The sequence below is a fragment of the Hyperolius riggenbachi genome, chromosome 9, assembly GCF_040937935.1.
Source record: "Hyperolius riggenbachi isolate aHypRig1 chromosome 9, aHypRig1.pri, whole genome shotgun sequence".
In the NCBI taxonomy this organism is placed as follows: domain Eukaryota; kingdom Metazoa; phylum Chordata; class Amphibia; order Anura; family Hyperoliidae; genus Hyperolius; species Hyperolius riggenbachi.
In genome coordinates this window covers 35,829,195-35,849,414 of record NC_090654.1, presented here as the reverse complement: position 1 = coordinate 35,849,414, position 20,220 = coordinate 35,829,195, and the positions used below count along the sequence as shown (strand labels likewise).

Genomic DNA, 20,220 nt, shown 5'->3' with positions numbered 1-20,220 from the left:
TGTGGAAAAGGATCGATTCCAGCCCTTAGGGGACCTGCGGAAGTAGTGGACTGAGTCTGGAGTAGAAACATTGACCTGGCACCTGCTCACAGTGCCAAAACCACTGGTAAATGGTTTACTGACCATGGTATTGCTGTGCTCTATTGGCCTGCCAACTCGCCTGACCTGAACCCCATAGAGAATCTGTGGGATATTGTGAAGAGAAAGTTGAGAGACGCAAGACCCAACACTCTGGATGAGCTTAAGGCCGCTATCGAAGCATCCTGGGCCTCCATAACACCTGAGCAGTGCCACAGGCTGATTGCCTCCATGCCACGCCGCATTGAAGCAGTCATTTCTGCAAAAGGATTCCCGACCAAGTATTGAGTGCATAACTGAACATAATTATTTGAAGGTTGACTTTTTTTTGTTTTAACCTCCTAAGCGGTATGGACGGCTTAGCTCGTCAATAACCGCCGGAGGGCACCGCTCAGGCCCCGCTGGGCCGATTTGCATATTTTTTTTAAAAAACCACGCAGCAAGCACTTTGCTTGCTTCGTGTTAGGGACGATCCGCCCCTACCCGACGCGTAACAGATCCCCCCCCCCCTCCCCGAGTATATTTGAATTCGGCACTGATAGACTTGGGCGCAGGATCCAGCTGTTATATGGCTGATCCTGCTGCTGCACAAGTCCCGGCTGTGTTAATTACTATTCCCCCTCCAGGCCGCCATGGATAGTGGGGGAATGAAATAATTTGGCTTCCAGCGATTGCTTATGATTATGATTTTTAAGCAACCTCGGCGCCGACGTTACTCACTGAGCGCCGCTATAGACTGAATCCCTTTATAGTCTATGGCGGCGCTGGCTGCGCCCAAATCTAGCAGCGCTGAAAAGCACTGCTCCGCAGCCTGGCCAATCAGTGCCAGGCAGCGCTGAGGGGTGGATAGGGACTCCCTGTTACGTCATTCCGCTCGTCGCCATGGCGGCGGGGGAAGCCCTAAAGGAAATCCCATTCAGAACGGGATTTCCTTATGGGCAAGCGCGCCGGCGGTGATCGGAAGGATGGGAGGGATGTAGCTAGCGCTAGGCTAGCTACATGATTTAAAAAAAAATCAAAAAAATACTGCTGCGCAGCCTCCCTCGCGATCTTAATACAACGCCAGGGAGGTTAAAAACACTTTTCTTTTATTGGTCGGATGAAATATGCTAATTTTTTGATATAGGAATTTTGGGTTTTCATGAGCTGTATGCCAAAATCATCAATATTAAACCAATAAAAGGCTTGAACTACTTCAGTTGTGTGTAATGAATCTAAAATCTATGAAAGTCTAATGTTTATCAGTACATTACAGAAAATAATGAACTAATTTTTTGAGAAGGACCTGTATAGTCACACAAATCTCCGTGTCAGTCCTGAAAGAGGGACAAATTAAGACAGAGGGCTTTAGTTGCCAAAGAGGAACCGTCCTTCTAAAAAAATGGGACAGTCGCCTCTTGCACACTGCAAGTGATTCCGATTCAGATTTCGCTTTCAGTTTTTACATCCGATTCAGATTCCGATTTGCAGTGTGCAGGGAGCAAACTGCAAATCGGAATCTGAATCTGATGTAAAAACTGATTAAAAATCGGAATCTGAATCGCTTGCAGTGTGCAAGAGGCCGAAAGCTGTGCACCATGGACAGCACTACAGATGCAGCATATTCCATCCACAGTCATCCTCCTGCCACGCCTCCTCTGCAGCACATGGGGTGACATTCGGGAGATGGGCGAGCCTGTGAAAAGGGGGCGGACACAGGTTACACACAAGGCGGAAGCGGGGCGTGTCATGATGCAGTACAAGGCTGGCGGGGATGTATCTGTGCGCACAGCGGAGATAGGAGGGCGGGGTATGGGAACTTTACAACACGCGAGCATGGGCAGCCTGTAGACAGGGAAAGGCGGTGCTAGCTACTACTGGGCGGGGAGTGGGCGGTATACAGGCTGTGAGAGTCCTGTCAGAAAGTAGTAGGCGGTGCTGCCAGATGTTGGGCGGGGTTAGCAGGCATTGACCGCTGGGTGGGCGGGGTTATCGGTGCGGCGGAGATGGCGGTGTCACCTAAGTTGGTTCTTCTGTTCAGCGGGAAGCGGAAATCTGGGAAGGATTACATTACCGAGCAGCTTCGGGAGAGGTTAGTGGCCGGAAATGAGTTTTAAGGACATAAGCTAAGAAAAGTGGAGCAGTTTATGACACCAACCAATCAGAATCCTTTATTTAACCATATGGTCAAGAAGATGCTAATAAGTAATTCTGGTTTTATAAGTAGCTTGGAATTTGACCAATTAAAAATGGCAGGGAGACAGTGCATCTGATTGGCCCAATTCTAAACTGCTTACATGCCAGAGTTATTTGCATCCCACTGATCATGCCCAATGCTGTGTATAGTGGTGAAACAGTTCAAGAGAAACTGCTGCTGTCCATTGGAAAACATGATCAATAGATGTGTGTATTCCTATAAACCCAACACCTTCTCTTTACCCACTGTCATTCAGATTCATTGTGTTTCATGGATTATGATGGCCCTAACACCCTCTTTATTAACTCTACTATCTGTACAAACAAAATATACAAATACTGTGAACATCACAGATGATGACATACTGCAGTGAGGGAGTTTTGAAGGACCCTGACCCTTAGTCACCACCTTGAGTGCTGGCGAAAATATTAGGGTATTAAGAGACCAAACACCACCTCTTATTCAGGGACTGTGGTGCTAGTCTAGTTTAGGGGACCCATTGGGAATCCCACAGAGGCGCCTGGCTCTTCTACTGACCACATATGCTATTGCTCCGTTTTTATTGCCTGATGAAGCGGGATCAAACCTGCGAAATGCGTTGCATTGTCCCCCATAATATGTTAATAAACTTGTTGTATTTGACACATACATTGGCAATTTTTGTGTCTGCTTGGAGGAGGTAAGTCCACCCGGAGCAGTGCTTTTCAGCGCTGCTAGATTTGGCGCTTCCATAGACTACAATAGGAATCATTCCTATTGCAGCGCTCAGAGAGTAACGTCGGCTCCGTCAGAGGACGGAGCCGAGGTTGCTTAAAAAACACAATAATTCGGCCTCCAGCAATCGCTGGAAGCCGAATTATTTCATTCCCCCACTATCCATGTCGGCCTGGAGGGGGAATAGTAATTAAAACGGCCCAGACTTGTGCAGAAGCAGGACCAGCCATATACCGCTGTATCCTGCGCCCAAGTCTACCGGCACCGATTTCAAATGTACTCCAGACCCCCACTGCCTCCTCATGTTATAAACTTTTTAGATTCTTTTGGCGCCTCTATATCCATACTACACCATTGGGAATCCCGGTACACTAGCACCGCTGTCACCCATCTTCTCTGACCCGCTGCTGCATGCATGGGAGTAATACTCTTGCTTCCATGCATCCCCATCACCATCCTTAGGATAACCTTCTTGAACTCCTATACACCACCTTGTGACCCCAACAGTGAAGTACAGGAGGAGACAATGTACTAGTTGGAATACAGGAAAAGGTGGTATTCTAAAGGTTGGTATACAGTGTGCATTTTGTGAGGGTACAAGAGGGGAGGAGGGACATATGAGTGTGTTACAGTACACATGGTATCAGAGCAGTATTTCTATTGGTTGCCAGTTGCACTCCCCTTTTCTGTGTCTTTCAGGCTTGGCAGTGACATGTGCGCCATTCTGCGTCTCTCTGGCCCGCTAAAGCAACAGTTTGCACAGGTGAGCCTCCCAACTTGTCTCCACCTATAATGGCCTCCACTATGTAATATACTTAAAAAGGATAAATAATAATAATACTTAAAAAGGAACTTTAACTAAGGATTGAACTTCATCGCAATCAGTAGTTGATACCACCTTTCACACGAGAAATCTTTACCTTTTCTCAAACAAATCATCAGGGGTTCTGTATGGCGGATATTATGGGGAAACCCCTCCCACAGTGTGATGTCATGACCATGGTCCTGACAGTTTGCTGTCTGTGAACCTCGTTGCATTGCGGGAAATAACATCTTTTTCATGGGTGTCCGCAGAAAATTTTCTGGAGGGGGGGGACAAAAAATTAGGAGAAAAATGGGTGTGGGCATGGACCTGAATGTGGGTGTGGTCATGGGTGGAGCCAAATTTGCATGAACTTAGCAATGGTGGGGCATTAGACTAGGACTATAGTAGGAATTGGATTGAGAGTGTCTCCGACATGGGTGCCCCCCAGTGTATGTAGTGACAGGTACCCCCCAGTTTAGGAAGTGACAGGTGCCCCCCAGTTTAGGAAGTGACAGGTGCCCCCCAGTTTAGGAAGTGACAGGTGCTCCCCAGTTTAGGTAGTGACAGGTGCCCCCTAGTTTAAGTAGTGACGGGAGCCCACAGTGTAGGTAGTGACATGGTCTCCCCACTCACTGTAGTCACAGAAGGCAGCCCAGCGTCAGACCTCAAAATCGGTAACGTGCAGGTAAGGGCCGAGAGGCGGTAAAAAAAATTGCACACAAAATTGCAAAACGCTGGCGTCAGCGATTGCGATTTATAATATGAACAAGTCCTTAGACCCTAGTAGCAGGAAAAAAATCATACTGCTAGATAAATCTGCAGCAGTATTTACTTACCTCCCCTGTATCCAGTGCTGCAATTTTCTCTCAGTCCCCTGGGTGATGCTCTACCCCTATAGTGAGATCACTCACCAGAGGGATCAAGAGTCTCTGAGGACAGGAAGAAGAATGGTTGCCAACGTCTGGATCCCGGAGGATGTGAGCTGCTGCACTGTGTATGCATACCCCCCAGCGGCTACCGCGAGTAAGGCTCGGGGTTACCACTGAAGAGGTTGAAGTAAACCAAAGACCTGGAAAAGTAAAGATTTGATACTTACCGGGGCTTCCTCCCACCCCATAAACACGTCTAAGTCCCACGCCGTCCTCCCACAGTCTGCCGTTCAGCCGCGATCATCCCAGGTAACTGATATGGAGGAGGGAGGCAAGGTGGAGCCAGCACTGCAGTTCAAAACGTGTTTATTGAGACAATGAGGATAATAAAAGCACTTACAGTCAGCTCAGGTCGGATGCGATGTGGATGTGGTGGGCGCCAGGTCTAGGTCCCCCTGCGCAAGGTGACCTAGAACTGCAGTGCTGGCTCCACATTGCCTCCCTCCTCCATATTAATTTGTTGTTTACCACTAAGCCTGTGCACGCTTTTCAAAGAGACATACACTTTCACTCAATACAGCCTATCAAGGTCAAGTCCAATCTCCTGCTGCAATCGTGAGAGTGCCGGAATCCTACTCTTCTTGCTCCTAATTGACATCCCAGGTAACTGGCTCAATCGCGTCAGTCCGGGTCTACTGCATATGCGCGGGAGGCCCACATATGCACAGAAGTCCCAGATTGGACCCGACTGAGCCAGTTACCTGGGCTGATCGCGGCTGAATGGCAGACTGCGGGAGGACGGCACGAAACGCAGACGTGTTTATGGGGTGGGAGGAGGCCCCGGGTATGTATCAAATCTTTACTTTTCCAGGTCTCTAGTTTACTTTAAGTTTATAGTGAATATGCAAGTGCTATACCGCACCCGTCTTGAGCTTTTTGTACTTATATCAAATTATTTGGTTCACAGCATTGAGCTTAAGCACATAACTGACAAATAGGTAAACATAGGGAATTCCTTCACCTCCGCTGTATATCAGTTAAAGTGTAGCCAAGGTGAGATTGAATAAAAAAAAAAAAAAAAAAAAAAGAGAGAGATATTTACCTAAGAAGAGGGAAGCGTCTTGATCCTACAGAGGCTTTACACGTCCTCCTGGTCCCCACTGTTGCTGCATGCGGACTCCCAGAACAAATCCTTCAAGTGCTTGGCCACACCTCTTCATGCACGAGTGTCTCCGTGGTACTGTACATGCATGGCCGTGCTTGTGCGTGAAGAGGAGCACGTTTGTGATCTTCAAATGGTCCTGGGCAGTGGCAGTGGTCTCCATGAGGTCATGGGCAGCCTCTGAAGGATTACTGACCCCTGATGAGTAGGCGTCTTTTACGCATAAGCGGCCATCAGATGTTGGGGATCCTTCAGTGGACAGGACCCAGGAGAACACTGGAGGTGCGGCAAGGGACACAAATGATTTCTAGAGCCTGTAAGAAGCTCCTGATAAGTAAAGTACATTAATTTTGTTCATGTTGGAAATCCCTTATCTTATTTTTTTCCTGTAGGTTCGCCTCGGGTTCTCTTTACGCGTTGTATTAAAGCTTATTTGAAGCACACCTGAACTGAGAGGGGATATGGAGGCTGCTATCTTTATTTCCTTTTAAACAATACCAGTTGCCTGTCAGTCCTGCTGATCTCTTTAGCTGCAGTAGAGTCTGAATCACACACCTGAGAGGACAGCCAGGCAATTTGCATTGTTTAAAAGGAAATAAATATGTCAGCCTCCATATACCTCTTTCTTCAGTTGTGCATTAAACTGGCCCTAAAGCCTGGTACACATATCTAATTTTGATTAGCTAATTTTAACACTTTCATGTAGTATCAGGGCGTACCTACGCAGTCTGTTCATAGAATTATCTGAAAGCCCTCATACTACATGGAGGTGGTAAAATTGGTCAGTGATTGGCCAATCAAAATTGCATGTATGTATGCACCCTAACTTTCCTTGTCTGTGCATACTGCAGGAGAACGGCCTGGACTTCCAGCGCCTCATGGATGCTAGTGAATACAAAGAGACCTACAGGGCAGCCATGATCCATTGGGGGGAAGAGAAGAGGAACGCTGACCCGGGATTCTTCTGCAGACTTATTGTGGATGGGGTCACTCAACCTGTATGGGTGAGAAATGTTCTTTACAAAAACAGCCCAAAGTGTAGTAACCTCTAACAACCAATCAGATTACTTGCACCAAAGTAATCTAAAGGGTCACTCTACCCAAAACTGATATCAGTATTTGCTGAATACCGGTGCAAAACTGTCCAATGCTTTATTCTGCCTCTGAAGGTGCCCAAAAATTGTGTTGTTTTTTTTTTGCTTGTTTTTTGTTCAATGATTGTACTTTTAATAAAATAAGAAAATATTAATTATCACTTTATCAACATTTATAGCTTCACTTCTGAGGATTTTTTGTCATTATGGAACAGAGCAATTTTCACCTTTCAGTTCAATTAATTTGCCAATAACTTTGTCACTACTTATCACACCTAAATAGTCTATATCTTTTTTTCTACACCATTTAGGCTTTATTTGGGAGATACTTTTTTCTAAGAATTATTTTATTATATATGGATTTTAAAGGAAATAAGAAAAAAATCTTTTCTCAGTTTTCAGCCTGTACAGCTTTCATCATGCTACTGTAATTGAAACCCAAGCATTCCATTGTTTTTGGTTTTATCAATGTACGCTATAAATAATTATGACATCCTGTAATTTGCAAAAATAACAATAATATACCTCTGTAGCTTACATATATAAAAGCTAAGTCCCTAATGTAACAATTATGTATTATCTTTTACATTTTGTTGGTTTTTGGCTTTTTTTTTTTTTTTTTTTTTTTTTTTTTTTTTATAACTATGGGGGTTATGGTGTCATTTAATGGGTTAATGGGCTTTTAATTGTTTGTGTATGTTTTTTTTGTACGGAGCAATAATTTTTTTTTTTATCACAGCTTCCTAAGCTAAAGTGAAAATTTGTATGTTTATACATACTTTCCATGAATGAACACTGTTGGTTACAGCAGTGTTAATTCATGAATCAGGCCCTTTGATTGGCTTTGGGAACACTCATTCCCATTCACCAATCATTACCCCGCTGCGCACACGCTCACTGCCCATTCTCTGTAGAGGACGAATATCTACGCCTTAGGATCGGAAAAATGTTGCCGTGGGTTGTAGATTTACTGCCGCAATCGCGGCTGCTGGTTACAGAATCCAAACTATTAAGAAACTAAACAATTCATACCTATGATAAAATCCACCACACATTTCAGGAAACAATTGAGGATCGATTGCGCTTCTCTGTATTCTTACAATACAATCTTAAATAACTGATAGAAAATGTGATTGCTCACTAAAAATTGTACTGTTAATGGGGCACCTTTAGGCCCCGTTCACATCACAGACGCAGATGGCCATGCGTGCGGAACGCAACGCATGCGAACGCACGCCATCCGCGTTTGTGTGCGTTGCGTGCCTGATCCCATCACTGAAAAGTGAATGGGACAGCCACACGTTTTTGCAAAAAATGCGTGCAGCATGCGTTCCCGGACCGCATGCAGTGTGAACATCAGACAGTGCACTCTATGCACTGTCTGATGTCGTGTGTGTCGGCTACCTGCACGTGTTTCCAAAACGCGGCTGGAAACGTGTGAACGGGGCCTTAGAGAAACTGCTGGTGGGAGCTCAGCAGGGGCATAACTAGAAATCATGCGGCACCCCTTAATGTTCCCATCCTCTCCTTTGCCTCCTCTTGGTAACCCTCACAGTCTGGGTGTCTATCTTACAGGACTTATAAAACAAGTCCGGCCATCATGATCTTCACACCCATAACGTGCAGCCACAATAACACCTGATTTGGAGTGTCAGAGAATGGAAGCTTAGTAGTTGGGGCCACCCTGTAGTCACAGGGGCCGCTCCCCCCAGTTATGCCCTTGGGACCCGGCACTCCTGGGTTTCTCATTCTGCACACCTGCTCTGCTCATTACAAGGTGGTGTTCCTCTCCCTGCTGGATTTTTCTTTTATTTGATACAGTATTTTGGAGGAGACCATAGACATCAGCTGGGCTGGCACTGTGCCCGGGAATTTTGTAAAAATATTGTGGAAGAACTAAAGCTGGAAAATGACTGGTTTATTATAATCTGCATAAATCATTTACTCCAATAAAGATTTTCCCAAGAAAGTAACATCTTCAATTGCGGTTTCTGCTCTTTCTATTAAGGCTGCTTTCACAGTGGGACGTTACAGGCGCACGTTACAGCAGCCTGTAACGGAGCCCAACTCACAGCAATGAAAAATCAATGGGCTGTTCACAGTGCCCACGTTGCGTTGGAGTATAACGCTGGACGTTCAATGAAAGTGCAGCATGCTGTACGTTATACTTCTATTTGGCTGCGTTCGAATGTTTGCACATGCTCAGTACTGTTTTTTTTTTTTTATTTGCAGCATGTGCCGTTTTCGTTCGATAGTATGCGTCAAAAAGTACGCATCACGGACACATCAAGAGACGCATAACGCGGCTCTATATAACGTCCAACTTCAATACTAACATGCGTTGCGTTAGGGGCACGTTATGCGACTTTAACGTCGCATGAAACGCAACGTCTTAGTGTGAAAGAGCCCTAAAAGTAACAACAGTTTGAGGTATTTTACACTTGTTTCTACAGATCCATAGAACTGGTGGAAAGGATTCCTCATCGCTACAGTTCGGGATTATAAAGTCTAATCTGGCTAAAGAGTCTAGCAAATCCTCCGTATCATCACATGCTAGATTCTGGCTGCAGGAAATCCAGGGGGCTTAGTGAGTGGCCAGGTCAACATGTTAGGGTTTAGTTTCACCTGGTCAGAAGTGGCAACTTTGCAGCATGTTTATGTATCCAGCTGGAGATGACACCAGCAACAGGCACCTGTGAAATTATCGCCTGAAAGGGCGATCGGCCCCAGTTACAACTAACCCTGTATTATAAAGACTTGAGTATTACCTGCAAACATCTGCAGATACAAGTTTGATTTGTGGGAGTACTTAAAGGGCAACTGAAGCAAGAGGGATATGGAGGCTGCCATATTTATTTACTTTTAAGCAATACTAGTTGCCTCGCTATCCTGCTAATCCTCTACCTCTAAAGGTGGCCACACACCATACAATTTTTTAAATATCTGTTCAATTTAAGAATTGCAATCAATTTTTCTGACTGATTGTAACATTTCAATAATATGACCAATGTACCACACACCTATGTTCAATTTTTTCCTCAATTATGATAAAAATGATTGGAAACTCAGAGAAAATTGGTAGGGTGTGTATATTAATAAATTAACAATCCAACACACACCATACAATCTTTAGTAGAAATTGAAGAGAAATATCTGGCTTTCCGGATCGATTTAAATCGAAAAAAAACGGGAAATCCGATCGGATTTTTCAGTCGAATGAAAAAAAAAGCTTTCGATTTTTTCGAGAAATACGATCGTTTTTATCGAATTACTGTAAAATCGGATCATTTTATTGTATCGTGTGTGGCCACCTTAATACTTTTAGCCATAAACCCTGAACAAGCATGCAGCAGATCAGTTGTTTCTGACATTATTGTCAGATCTGAAAGATTAGCTTCATGCTTGTTTCTGGCATTATTCAGTCACTACTGCATCCTAATAGGCAACTGGTATTGCATAAAAGGAAATAAATATGGTAGCCTCCCTATAGTTCTCACTTCAGTTGTCCTTTAAAGGGAACCTGAAGATACATTTAAAAAATGTTTCCACTTCTGCAAGCCCCCTGCAGCCAACCTGTGCTGCGCTGTCCTGGAACGATCCTCTGGTCCCACGCCCTGGCGCAGTTTTGTTTTTGACGACTGGCCTGTAGCTGAGCCACTGGGCCTGTGTGGCCCTGGCCATGCGAGTCATTGCTCTTGCTCACGTTGTCATCCTGCTCATGCGCAGGATGAAAAAAAACCCCTTCCTGCGCATGCATAGGACGGCGATCTGAGCGAGGACGTCGCGCAAGTGACCGTCAACTTTCAAGTCGGTGGTACCAAACTGCGCAGCGGCGGGGGACCAGAGGGTCGTTCCAGGACGGCGCGGGCAAAGGGCGGCTGTAGGGGGCTGACATAATTCAATACTCCTAATTATTTAATTATTCATTGAGGTACAAAGGCTCTCCATTCTCTTTGTTCAGTGCACAATACAAAGAGGTTTACCATAGATTGTACATACTATCTGGCCACTTGGTGGTGCTGTAGCCTTACCATCTATGTCCATTATTTCCTTCTTGACATTTTTGTTTTGGTCACAATATCCTCCTCCTTCTGTAGGTCATCAGTGACACACGTCGGAAGTCAGACGTGGATTGGTTCAAGGCTTCGTATGGTGCGTTGACTCAGACCGTGCGTGTTGTGGCTTCAGAGGAGACTCGGAGATCTAGGGGATGGGTGTACACCTCAGGTGAGGGATCGCACCATACAATCAAAGATTTGGCATTATCGAGTTTCTTCATGATGTAACCGTGTTGACGAGATTATGTCATTGGTAATGACCTGCAGTATGGATTATGGCAGATTTTACAGAAAGCTCAGCTAAGCTTACAGTATACACAGCCATTCCATGTAAAAAAAATACAGATTTTCAGATTGACACACTCAACATTTTTGTGTTCTTTTTAGTTGGTAGTACGGCCAAATTAAAAAATTTTAAAAAGTTTTTTTTTTTGGTTTTTAAGTTACAGGCTTTCAAAATTTCCCTGAAAACATAAAAACCTGTTTTATTTAATTTGATATCTCTCAGCTCTTGAGATAGAAGGTACATCTCAATTAACATTGGTATTATTATCATTTTCATGGACTGTCATATGACATCCAGAATATTATCTACAAAATATTTTCGTAAGTCCCCCAAATAATGTTTGAAATTGATTTTCTAAAATAGAGCCGTGAGATAAATAACTAAAAATCTCAAGATGATTTCGTACTTACATGTAGCTACCATTTAAGAATTATGGGGTATATGCAGATGTGTATGGGGGGGGGGGGGGGGGGACTTTTTAAAATAAAAAAAGTTATAGCTTGTATACATACCGGTAATTATTTGATTATGCTATAAAAAATGCCTCAAGATGACCTCTTCTCCACCACTCTCTCCGGTCGAAACTGAGCTACGAGTATTGTGTACGGTAATTGCAGGCTGATTTCACTTGGGTGTGGTACTAACAAAAAAATTCTGAAGACATTGTAAAAACGATGCTATATTTTATTGATCTCACTTAGATACTTTAGCCGTAGGTGGAATTTGGTGGACTGTGACATCCTCTTGATTCTTTTGGGTGTCTATTAAGCTGGCCACTAACGGTCCAATTTCTAGCGAAAAATCGTTTGAGCGATCAGAAAATATGATCGGATTGGTTGTAAATAATCTCCATTGGTGGACACAATCGATTATGAACGAGTGAAAAAAATGTCGCCCGAATGAATTTTCGTCGAACGAAAATTTGGATTTTCCTGGCGGTCGTGATAGATAGGAAGCAATGATTGGTTAGTTGATGGTGTAGTGAACGATTTTTCGTCCGATCAGAATTTCTGATCGCTCGAACGATTTTTCGCTAGAAATTGGACCGTTAGTGGCCAGCTTTAGGAAGATCATCCTGCTGTTGTTCCTGGCTCCGTTTGCACCCTCTTGGTGGATTAGGTTCCCCATCCACTTGGCACGTCAGCGCGGCTCACATGCCAAGTGGGTGATAATGTTAACCTGCTGGGCGGTCTGGACGAGCTCAGCTCGTCCAGTACCGCCGGAGGCTGCCGCTCAGGCCCTGCTGGGCCGATTTGGGTGAAATAAAAAGCAGCACACGCAGCCGGCACTTTGCCAGCCGCGTGTGCTGCCTGATCGCCGCCGCTCTGCGGCGATTCGCCGCGAGCAGCGGCGAAAGAGGGCCCCCCTAGCCGCCTGAGCCCTGCGCAGCCGGAACAAAAAGTTCCGGCCAGCGCTAAGGGCTGGATCGGAGGCGGCTGACGTCACGACGTCGGCTGACGTCGATGACGTCACTCCGCTCGTCGCTATGGCGACGATATAAGCAAAACAAGGAAGGCCGCTCATTGCGGCCTTCCTTGTTTATTCTGGGCGCCGGAGGCGATCGGAAGATCGCCTCCGGAGCGCCCTCTAGTGGGCTTTCATGCAGCCAACTTTCAGTTGGCTGCATGAAATAGTTTTTTTTTTATTAAAAAAAAACCCTCCCGCAGCCTGCCTGGCGATCTTAATAGAACGCCAGGCAGGTTAATATATGAAATCGTTCATCAGGCTGGTACTGCGACTAATTGCAGGTAAACAGGGCATCATGGGGAAAACTAGCCCTGCTGTCCTGGTCTGGAGAGCATAAAGAAACGATGTTAGGCCTCTCTTTTGTCAATTATTTTTGACTCTGATATCCTTGAAGGGAATTCTTAGGATTTCCTTTATTTTCAAAAGCTTTCCCTGGAGTGCAGTGGCATAATCCAACTGCCAGAATAGTGTGCACTAAGATTGGTCAGTGAGATGCAAATAATTATAGGTGGATGCAGGATTATTCAAATTTATGCAGCTTGAAAATGGACCAATCAAGTTCTACCTCGACAGGTTTGGATTGGTCCATTTCCAAGCTGCAGTAATTTTCACACAGAATTTGCATAATGCTGCAACAATTTGCATCTTATTGATCATGTAACAGTAATGCGTGTTGTTCAGGTGACTTGTTGACCTCCCCACTGAGGTGAGAGTCTCTCTAAGCTCAGAGTCCAAGTGGCCTCTGGTAGTCATCAGAGCGCCCCGCAGTGAATGCAGTGCAGTGAATCTGTGCACATATTATCACTGAAGCTAACACCCCCCTTTGCCTGTAGTGAGTGCTGGGTGTGTAATGCAGTCCAGTGGGGGCTCTGCACATCAATGCAGACAAATCATTCAGGTAGAAGTTCACCCCCCCTTTTTGCCTGTAGTGAGTGCTAGGTGTGTGATGTAGTCCAGTTGTTGGGGTCCGCACATCAATGCAGATAAACCATTCAGGCATAAGTTTTTGCGTGAAAGCGCTGCCATGTTTCCCACTATGCAAGTTCAATGTAAGTATACTAGTGGCCATCTGCATTCACTGCTTCAAATTCACTTTCAACATTTTTACATTAGAATTAGCACATGATTTGCATCTGTTTTGCATGCAAGGCATGTATTTAGTTCTGGAGGGGCTTTGCATTGCCTCTGTAGGCTTGCAGTTTCGGATGCATCTTTGAGCACTGTCACTTATCTGTCTGTTTTCTCTAATCAAATCGGATTAGAGAGAGAGATCTGTTGGCTGCCCTTACACCGCAGGCCGATTCCCAATCGATTTCAACATGCGTCCGCCACCTCACCGCTATTCCCCCAGTGTATAAATGTACATGTATGTGTGCATTTATATGTTACCAGTCGAGGTGTCTACCCGTCTTTAGAATCTGCCGCTCCTCCTTTAGCCCTATATACGTGTGATGTACAGCGTGCTATGCGCCAGCGGTATGTATGGGGCTAATGGAAGAGCAGCGGACTCGGAAGATGGATGGGCACTGTGACACAGGACAGGTAATGTATAAATGCACACATACATGTACATTTATACACTGGAGGAACTGTGCCGGGGGTTTCGTCGTGTCCGTTGCTTGTCATGATATCGCTTGCTGTTAATGCAGCGCACCTGATCCACCGTAACAACCCGACATCTTGCAGCATCTTCAATCGACATGGATTTGGATGCATCATCGATCGGGCGTGCACTTGGCAGCAGGGGCGTTGCTAGCCCCAAAAATTAGTGGCATGTGCCCCAGATGTCCCCCAGGCAGAGTCAGCTGTGGTATCTCAATGGTGTGCATGCTGGGAGCTGTGGTGCATCACTCAGGGATATGCTGGGAGCTGTGGTGCATCACTCAGGGATATGCTGGGAGCTGTGGTGCATCACTCAGGGATATGCTGGGAGCTGTGGTGCATCACTCTGGGATATGCTGGATGCTGTGGTGCCATTATGTGAGCATACTGGGGGGTGTGGTGCCACACTGTGTGCTGTAATGCCTTTATGGGGGCATGAAGGGAACTGTGCTTCTTTGGGGGCATGCTTGGAGTTGTGGTGCCTCAATGGAAGGCCCGAGGGAACATGGGAGGGGGTCCACTAGAAGGTCTATGGGGGAACTACCAGATAACCTGGCGGCAGGCCAGCCCACCCATCAGAAAGCCAGACCAGCCAGCACAGAAGCCAGGCAACTCTGCCTAGTTATGTTTAAGTGACACTGCCTATTTATGTGATATGCTGCTTTTTTATTTTATTTATGGAGAGAGGGCTTCATCCAACATTTTGCTGGGCAGGCCTACTTAGACCGCTGTTAAGTTCATGTAAATTTGGCTCCACCCATGACCACACCCACGTTCTGGTGCATGACCACACCCATTTTCCGATTGGAGTGCCCAAAAGTGCCTCGGATTTCTTAGGATCCTAGCAACGCCCCTGCTTGGCGGCACAGACTTTCAGACTTATAATTGTATTTTACACTTTTACACATTTTCATGATTGTGGTTCTTCAGTATGCACCCAGATCTTGCTGCACCTATATTTCCACTGCTCTTCTTTTGCAGAGGTAGATGAAGCAGAATCGGAATGTGGACTGGACACCGGGGTTATGTTTGATTGGATTATCAACAATGATGACAAGAGATCACTGGAAGATCAGCTGCAGAAACTGGTAGCTTTCATTCAAAGCCGGGTGAGCTCACTGGCATAACGGGACTCAAAGATTGCCAGCCTGCTGAGAAGTGGAGATCAGATGACACATGATGGACTGAAGCCCTGCCTATAAGTGGCATTTGTCATGGGGTATTGCTTGTGCAGTCTAGCAAGAGTTTGGAGGCAACCTCATGTGGGGGACCAGCCCTTAAATAGTATTACCTCTGAGCTGCCCAGCCACCAATGGCTGTGGTGATACAACATGGGAGTGTTGGGCATGATTTCCTCATGCAGATTTCCTGTGGAATATTATCACTGTGATGATGGAAATTATACACATTGTTATATATTGGTCACAATATACAGTAGGGTCTCTGTTATCTGGCACAGGCAGGGATTGCCGGATCTCAATTATTTCCAGTCGCTTGAAAGTTCGAGCAACTGTGGGCCTCAACATACCACTAACACACCAACAGAGCAAATACAGAACAGCGCACAGCGGTAACCACTTACAAGAGCTCCAGGTGCCGGTCCTCTTCACTCCCTGCAGCCGCTTTGCTGCATCCACTGTGTGTCTCACGATGCATGCATGTGACCTGATGTGGATCAGGTGACATGTATTAGGATGCAGCTTCAGGAAGTGCAGAGTATTGGCGCCTGAAGCTATTGTAAGTGGTTTCCGCTGCGTGCTGCTCTGCATAATGAAAGGCTCGCCCCCACGGTTCCCTCACTAACAGACGGTTAATTGAGTTTGCTAGTTGGTAGAGTCCCAGATAACATCACTCTACTGTAAGAGGAGACTAGAGCAAAGGCAAACAGTACGTCCTGAGTGCAGGAGCTTGTGGTGCCCACCAGTATGTGCTGTAATCCTCTTACTGATATCTGTGCACCCACTGAGGTCCCGTGAAGCTCACCTTCTGGAATCTTGAGAGTCTCTGGGAAAGAGAATTATTTGCCAATTATGTCCTGGTGTTTACATTTTATCTCTGTATTCTGGTTGTAGTCAGCTGGAACCACCAAGCCTCAGCCTGTTCTTCTTGGGGACAAGCTGGGATTTGTAGTTCCCATCACCAGCTGTTATTTTTCTAAAGTGGCTCTGTATTAATAAATCGACGAGCTGAAGGATTTTACCCCCTGATATTTGTAAGAAATAAAGACAGGAGCCTGACGTCAAGTATTATATCTTCATAGACTCAAATTCATAAAGTTTCTATTGTTCAAAATGTAGTTCCTCCAGTCATTCACATAATTCAGACAGAAGACTGGATGTTCTCAATAGATCTGGCAGACACCTGTTTACACGCACTAATTAACACAACCTTCCAAAAATTCCTCAGGTTTTGTGTACACAACAAACACTGTCAGTTCTCATCTACCATTCCACATTTCAACAACTCCTCAAACCTCCACCAAAGTTCCACTACCAATCATGAGGAGTGAAGAACATTTTAGAGGCTCCACCTGGCTAACTCCTACCAGTAATCTGTGTAAGTCTGGGCATACACGGCGTCGAGGGAGGCTTATCAATCGAGCCTCATGGCTCGATTTATATCTGACGTGTCCGATCACCGCGGGGATCGATTCTGCGCTTGATACCCATGGGCGGACAATAGCGGCAAATCGAGCGGAAGATGAGAAGCGCCGGCGGGGACGAGCAGGAATCGATCCGGGTGCATGGACGAGTGCGGACGCGGCGGGAGTCGGGGATCAACTCGTGTATACCCAGCATTAGGCTCCCTGCACACTGCAAATCCGTTTTGCAATTCCGATTTTCCATGAATACAATCAACAGAAAAACTGAGGAAAAAACGCAGCATGCACTAACGATTAAAAATTGGATGTAAAACCGATTAACAATCGGAATCGCATGCAGTGTGCAGGGAGCCTAATGTAGTTAATCCATCAGAAGGGACATGTTTTTGTTTATTTTTCAGGTTATAGAAATAATCTTCCTACCCAGGAAAGGAGGTGATATACAAACAGAAGTTATTATTTTAAAGCGAAACCATAACCAAGGATTGAACTTCATCCCAATCAGTAGCTGATACTCCCTTTCCCATGAGAAATATTTTCCTTTTCTTAAACGAATCATCAGGGGGCTCTGTATGTCTAATACTGTGGTGAAACTCCTCCCACAGGTCCTGACAGTTTCCTGTCTGTGAACCCCTTTGCATTGATGGGAAATAGATGTTTACAGCTGTTTCCAACTGCCAAAAAAGCAAGCAGCATCTCCTTCCAGTGACATCACCTGCCAGCAGTAAAAATTTCACCATGTGATAATTGTAAGAATGTAAATCAGGGAAAGGAAAGATTTTACAACGGGCAAACACTGACTAGACCATTTATACATAATTATTGTAACAATGAAGCACTTTTTTATTACATTATTTTCACTGGAGTTCCTCTTTAAATAATGCTTATTATATTCTTGTGTTGGGGATATATGAACCTGATCAGGTCACTAGACATCACTGGGCCCCCCTGCGAAACTTAGGAAGGGGCCCTCCACCCCCCACGCTTTCGGCACATGAAAACTGAGGACCAATTTGTTTTCCCCATGCAGATAAAAACACTTAGACTTAAAGGAAATGTCAGGCAATCTATGCTACCCCCAAGATCTACTTACCCGGGGATTCCTCCAGCCCCTTGCAGCCGACAAGTTTCTTGTCGCAGCTCTGCTCCCAGTACATACACACACAGCCATATTATTTTACTACATGAGAGCACATGCTATATGGAGGTACAACAATGACATGCTGAACATAACATATAGTATTCACTGTAACTTTGGCAAAGCATTCAGAATGTCACTGATTGATACCATTACAGGATCTTGGACTCCGTATGAGACAATAAGCTCTCAATGAGGCAGCGACAGTCAGACATCAATCTTACCCATTACACTTTGTCCAGTAATCAGACACCATAAGGTCACTAGCTTGTGTATGATAAGAATCTAGGAATCTCTTCTGAGGGAAGGTCTACAACTTTTTTTCAATGTGTGACTGCTTTGTTTGTAATGTTGTACATAAAGTCATCAAAACTCTGCTGCAGTGTGAGACAGATGTTCTTTTTACAAACCCTAGGGAGCAGGGACATTGTACAAATTCCATTATTGTGTATGATTCCTTATCTGTGTGGTGGACACATGCAGTCAACAACGGTACCAGAGTAGAATAAGTTTTCTCTCCATGCCCTTAGTTGTCAGTCTCTCAAACTTTTCCCCTCACGAGGCCCCCTGTGGCTTCTGGGCCCCCCTTGCAGGGTCTATTGTTACGCCCCTGATCCTGATGAACTCTGTGCCTGGCAGGATATTAGCCTACTGTTATGATTACTTCTGTTCTATGTGTTGTACTACTGTAATACATAATTGTGATTCAACTGTTTTTATGTGTTTGGTGGTCTGTTTCCAACATCCATATTTCGATTGGTGGGATGCTTGAGTTACCTCCCTCTGGGGTGTGGCCCAGGAATATATAACTGAGTCATGTGGACACCAGAGGATTTCCTATACAGTAGTAATTATTTTGTTTCTTTCTTTTTTTACCCTTTAAGGTAGCCATACACTGGTCGATTTGCCATTAGATCGACCAACTGACAGATCCCTATCTGATCGAATCTGATCAGAGAAGGATCGTATGGCTGCCTTTACTGCAAACAGATTGTGAATCGGTTTCAGGCTGAAACCGATCACAATCTGTTGAGCTGCTCCTGCCGCCTGCCCCCCCCCCCCCCCCCCCCTCCCGCCGTTTACATTACCTGAATCTGGTTCCGGGTCCTCTTCTCTGCGCTGCACGCATCCCAGCATCCTGCACCGCATCCCAGCGTACACTGTGTCACTCCGTGACCAGGAAGTTCAAATAGAGCGCCCTCTATATGAACTTCCTGGTCACTGGAGTGACACAGGAAGTTGATGTACGCTGGGATGGAAGCAGGAACAGAGCGGTGCAGCGCGGAGAAGATGCCCGGGAGCCAGCGTCAGGTAATGTATACTTGATCGGATCGGCCGCCGCTAACGACGCGCTCCCTACCCGCGGGCGATCGACGGTAATTTCCCGCACGGCGCGATCGACGGACCGATCCGATTTCGGGAGGAAATTGGATCGGCGGGTGCGTTTAGCGCGAACGATTGGCAGCAGATTCGATCCCAGTGATCGAATCTGCTGTCGAAACGGGCGCAAATCGGGCCAGTGTATGGCCAGCTTTAGATTTGCTTTAACAGTGCAGATTTTTTAGATCTACTACCAATCACGTTACAAGAATGAAGGTTTTGTATACATAGTAGATGAAACTTAGCTGGCTATCTTGCCAATCACTGACTGATGTTACAACCCATGTAGTATTAGGAGCAATAGATATTGAATACAATGAGCAGATTGTGTAGATTTACACTCATACTACATGGAGGTGGTAAAATTGGTCAGTGATTACCAATCATAATTGAAAGTGTGTACCAGGCATTAGCTGTATTGGAGGAGTGCTGCTATCTCCAAGAAGGGGCAAGGCACCTTCATTCAACAGCACTGCATAATATGTTGGCGCTTTATGAATAAAATAAATATATTAATCTCAAGAACTGGAATATTTACATACTACCAAAAGCCTTTGACCCCATCAGGCCAGGTGGACTTGTTTGTATAGTTTAGTCCCACATCACTTTTAAGTCAAGAGACTAAGAATTAAGTTTAGATCTGGCTGGCAATCTAATGCCCTTTCTGTGGGTTTTGCGTGATCTAATCTGCCTGCAGTCAGTGGCGTAGCTAAGGAGCTGTGGGCCCTGATGCAAGTTTTACATGGTGCCCCCCAAGCACTCTTTACATGACAATTGATACGGTGCACC

The 20,220-nt window shown here is 45.4% G+C and overlaps 1 protein-coding gene across 2 annotated transcripts; it reads left to right on the top strand.

The window, feature by feature from the left end:
• The first annotated feature begins 2,026 nt into the window (after positions 1–2,026).
• On the top strand, positions 2,027–18,766 carry PMVK (phosphomevalonate kinase). Of its 2 annotated transcripts, XM_068252491.1 has the most exons (5): positions 2,027–2,149; positions 3,668–3,731; positions 6,656–6,808; positions 10,996–11,125; positions 15,293–18,766. In XM_068252491.1, exons 1-5 carry the CDS (start codon positions 2,064–2,066, stop codon positions 15,436–15,438), a joined length of 579 nt encoding a protein of 192 aa, XP_068108592.1. In that variant the 5' UTR covers positions 2,027–2,063; the 3' UTR covers positions 15,439–18,766. The 2 variants fall into 2 exon arrangements, with proteins under 2 accessions (XP_068108592.1, XP_068108593.1); XM_068252492.1 differs by lacking the exon at positions 3,668–3,731 and having other exon boundaries at positions 2,081–2,149.
• The last annotated feature ends 1,454 nt before the right edge of the window (positions 18,767–20,220 follow it).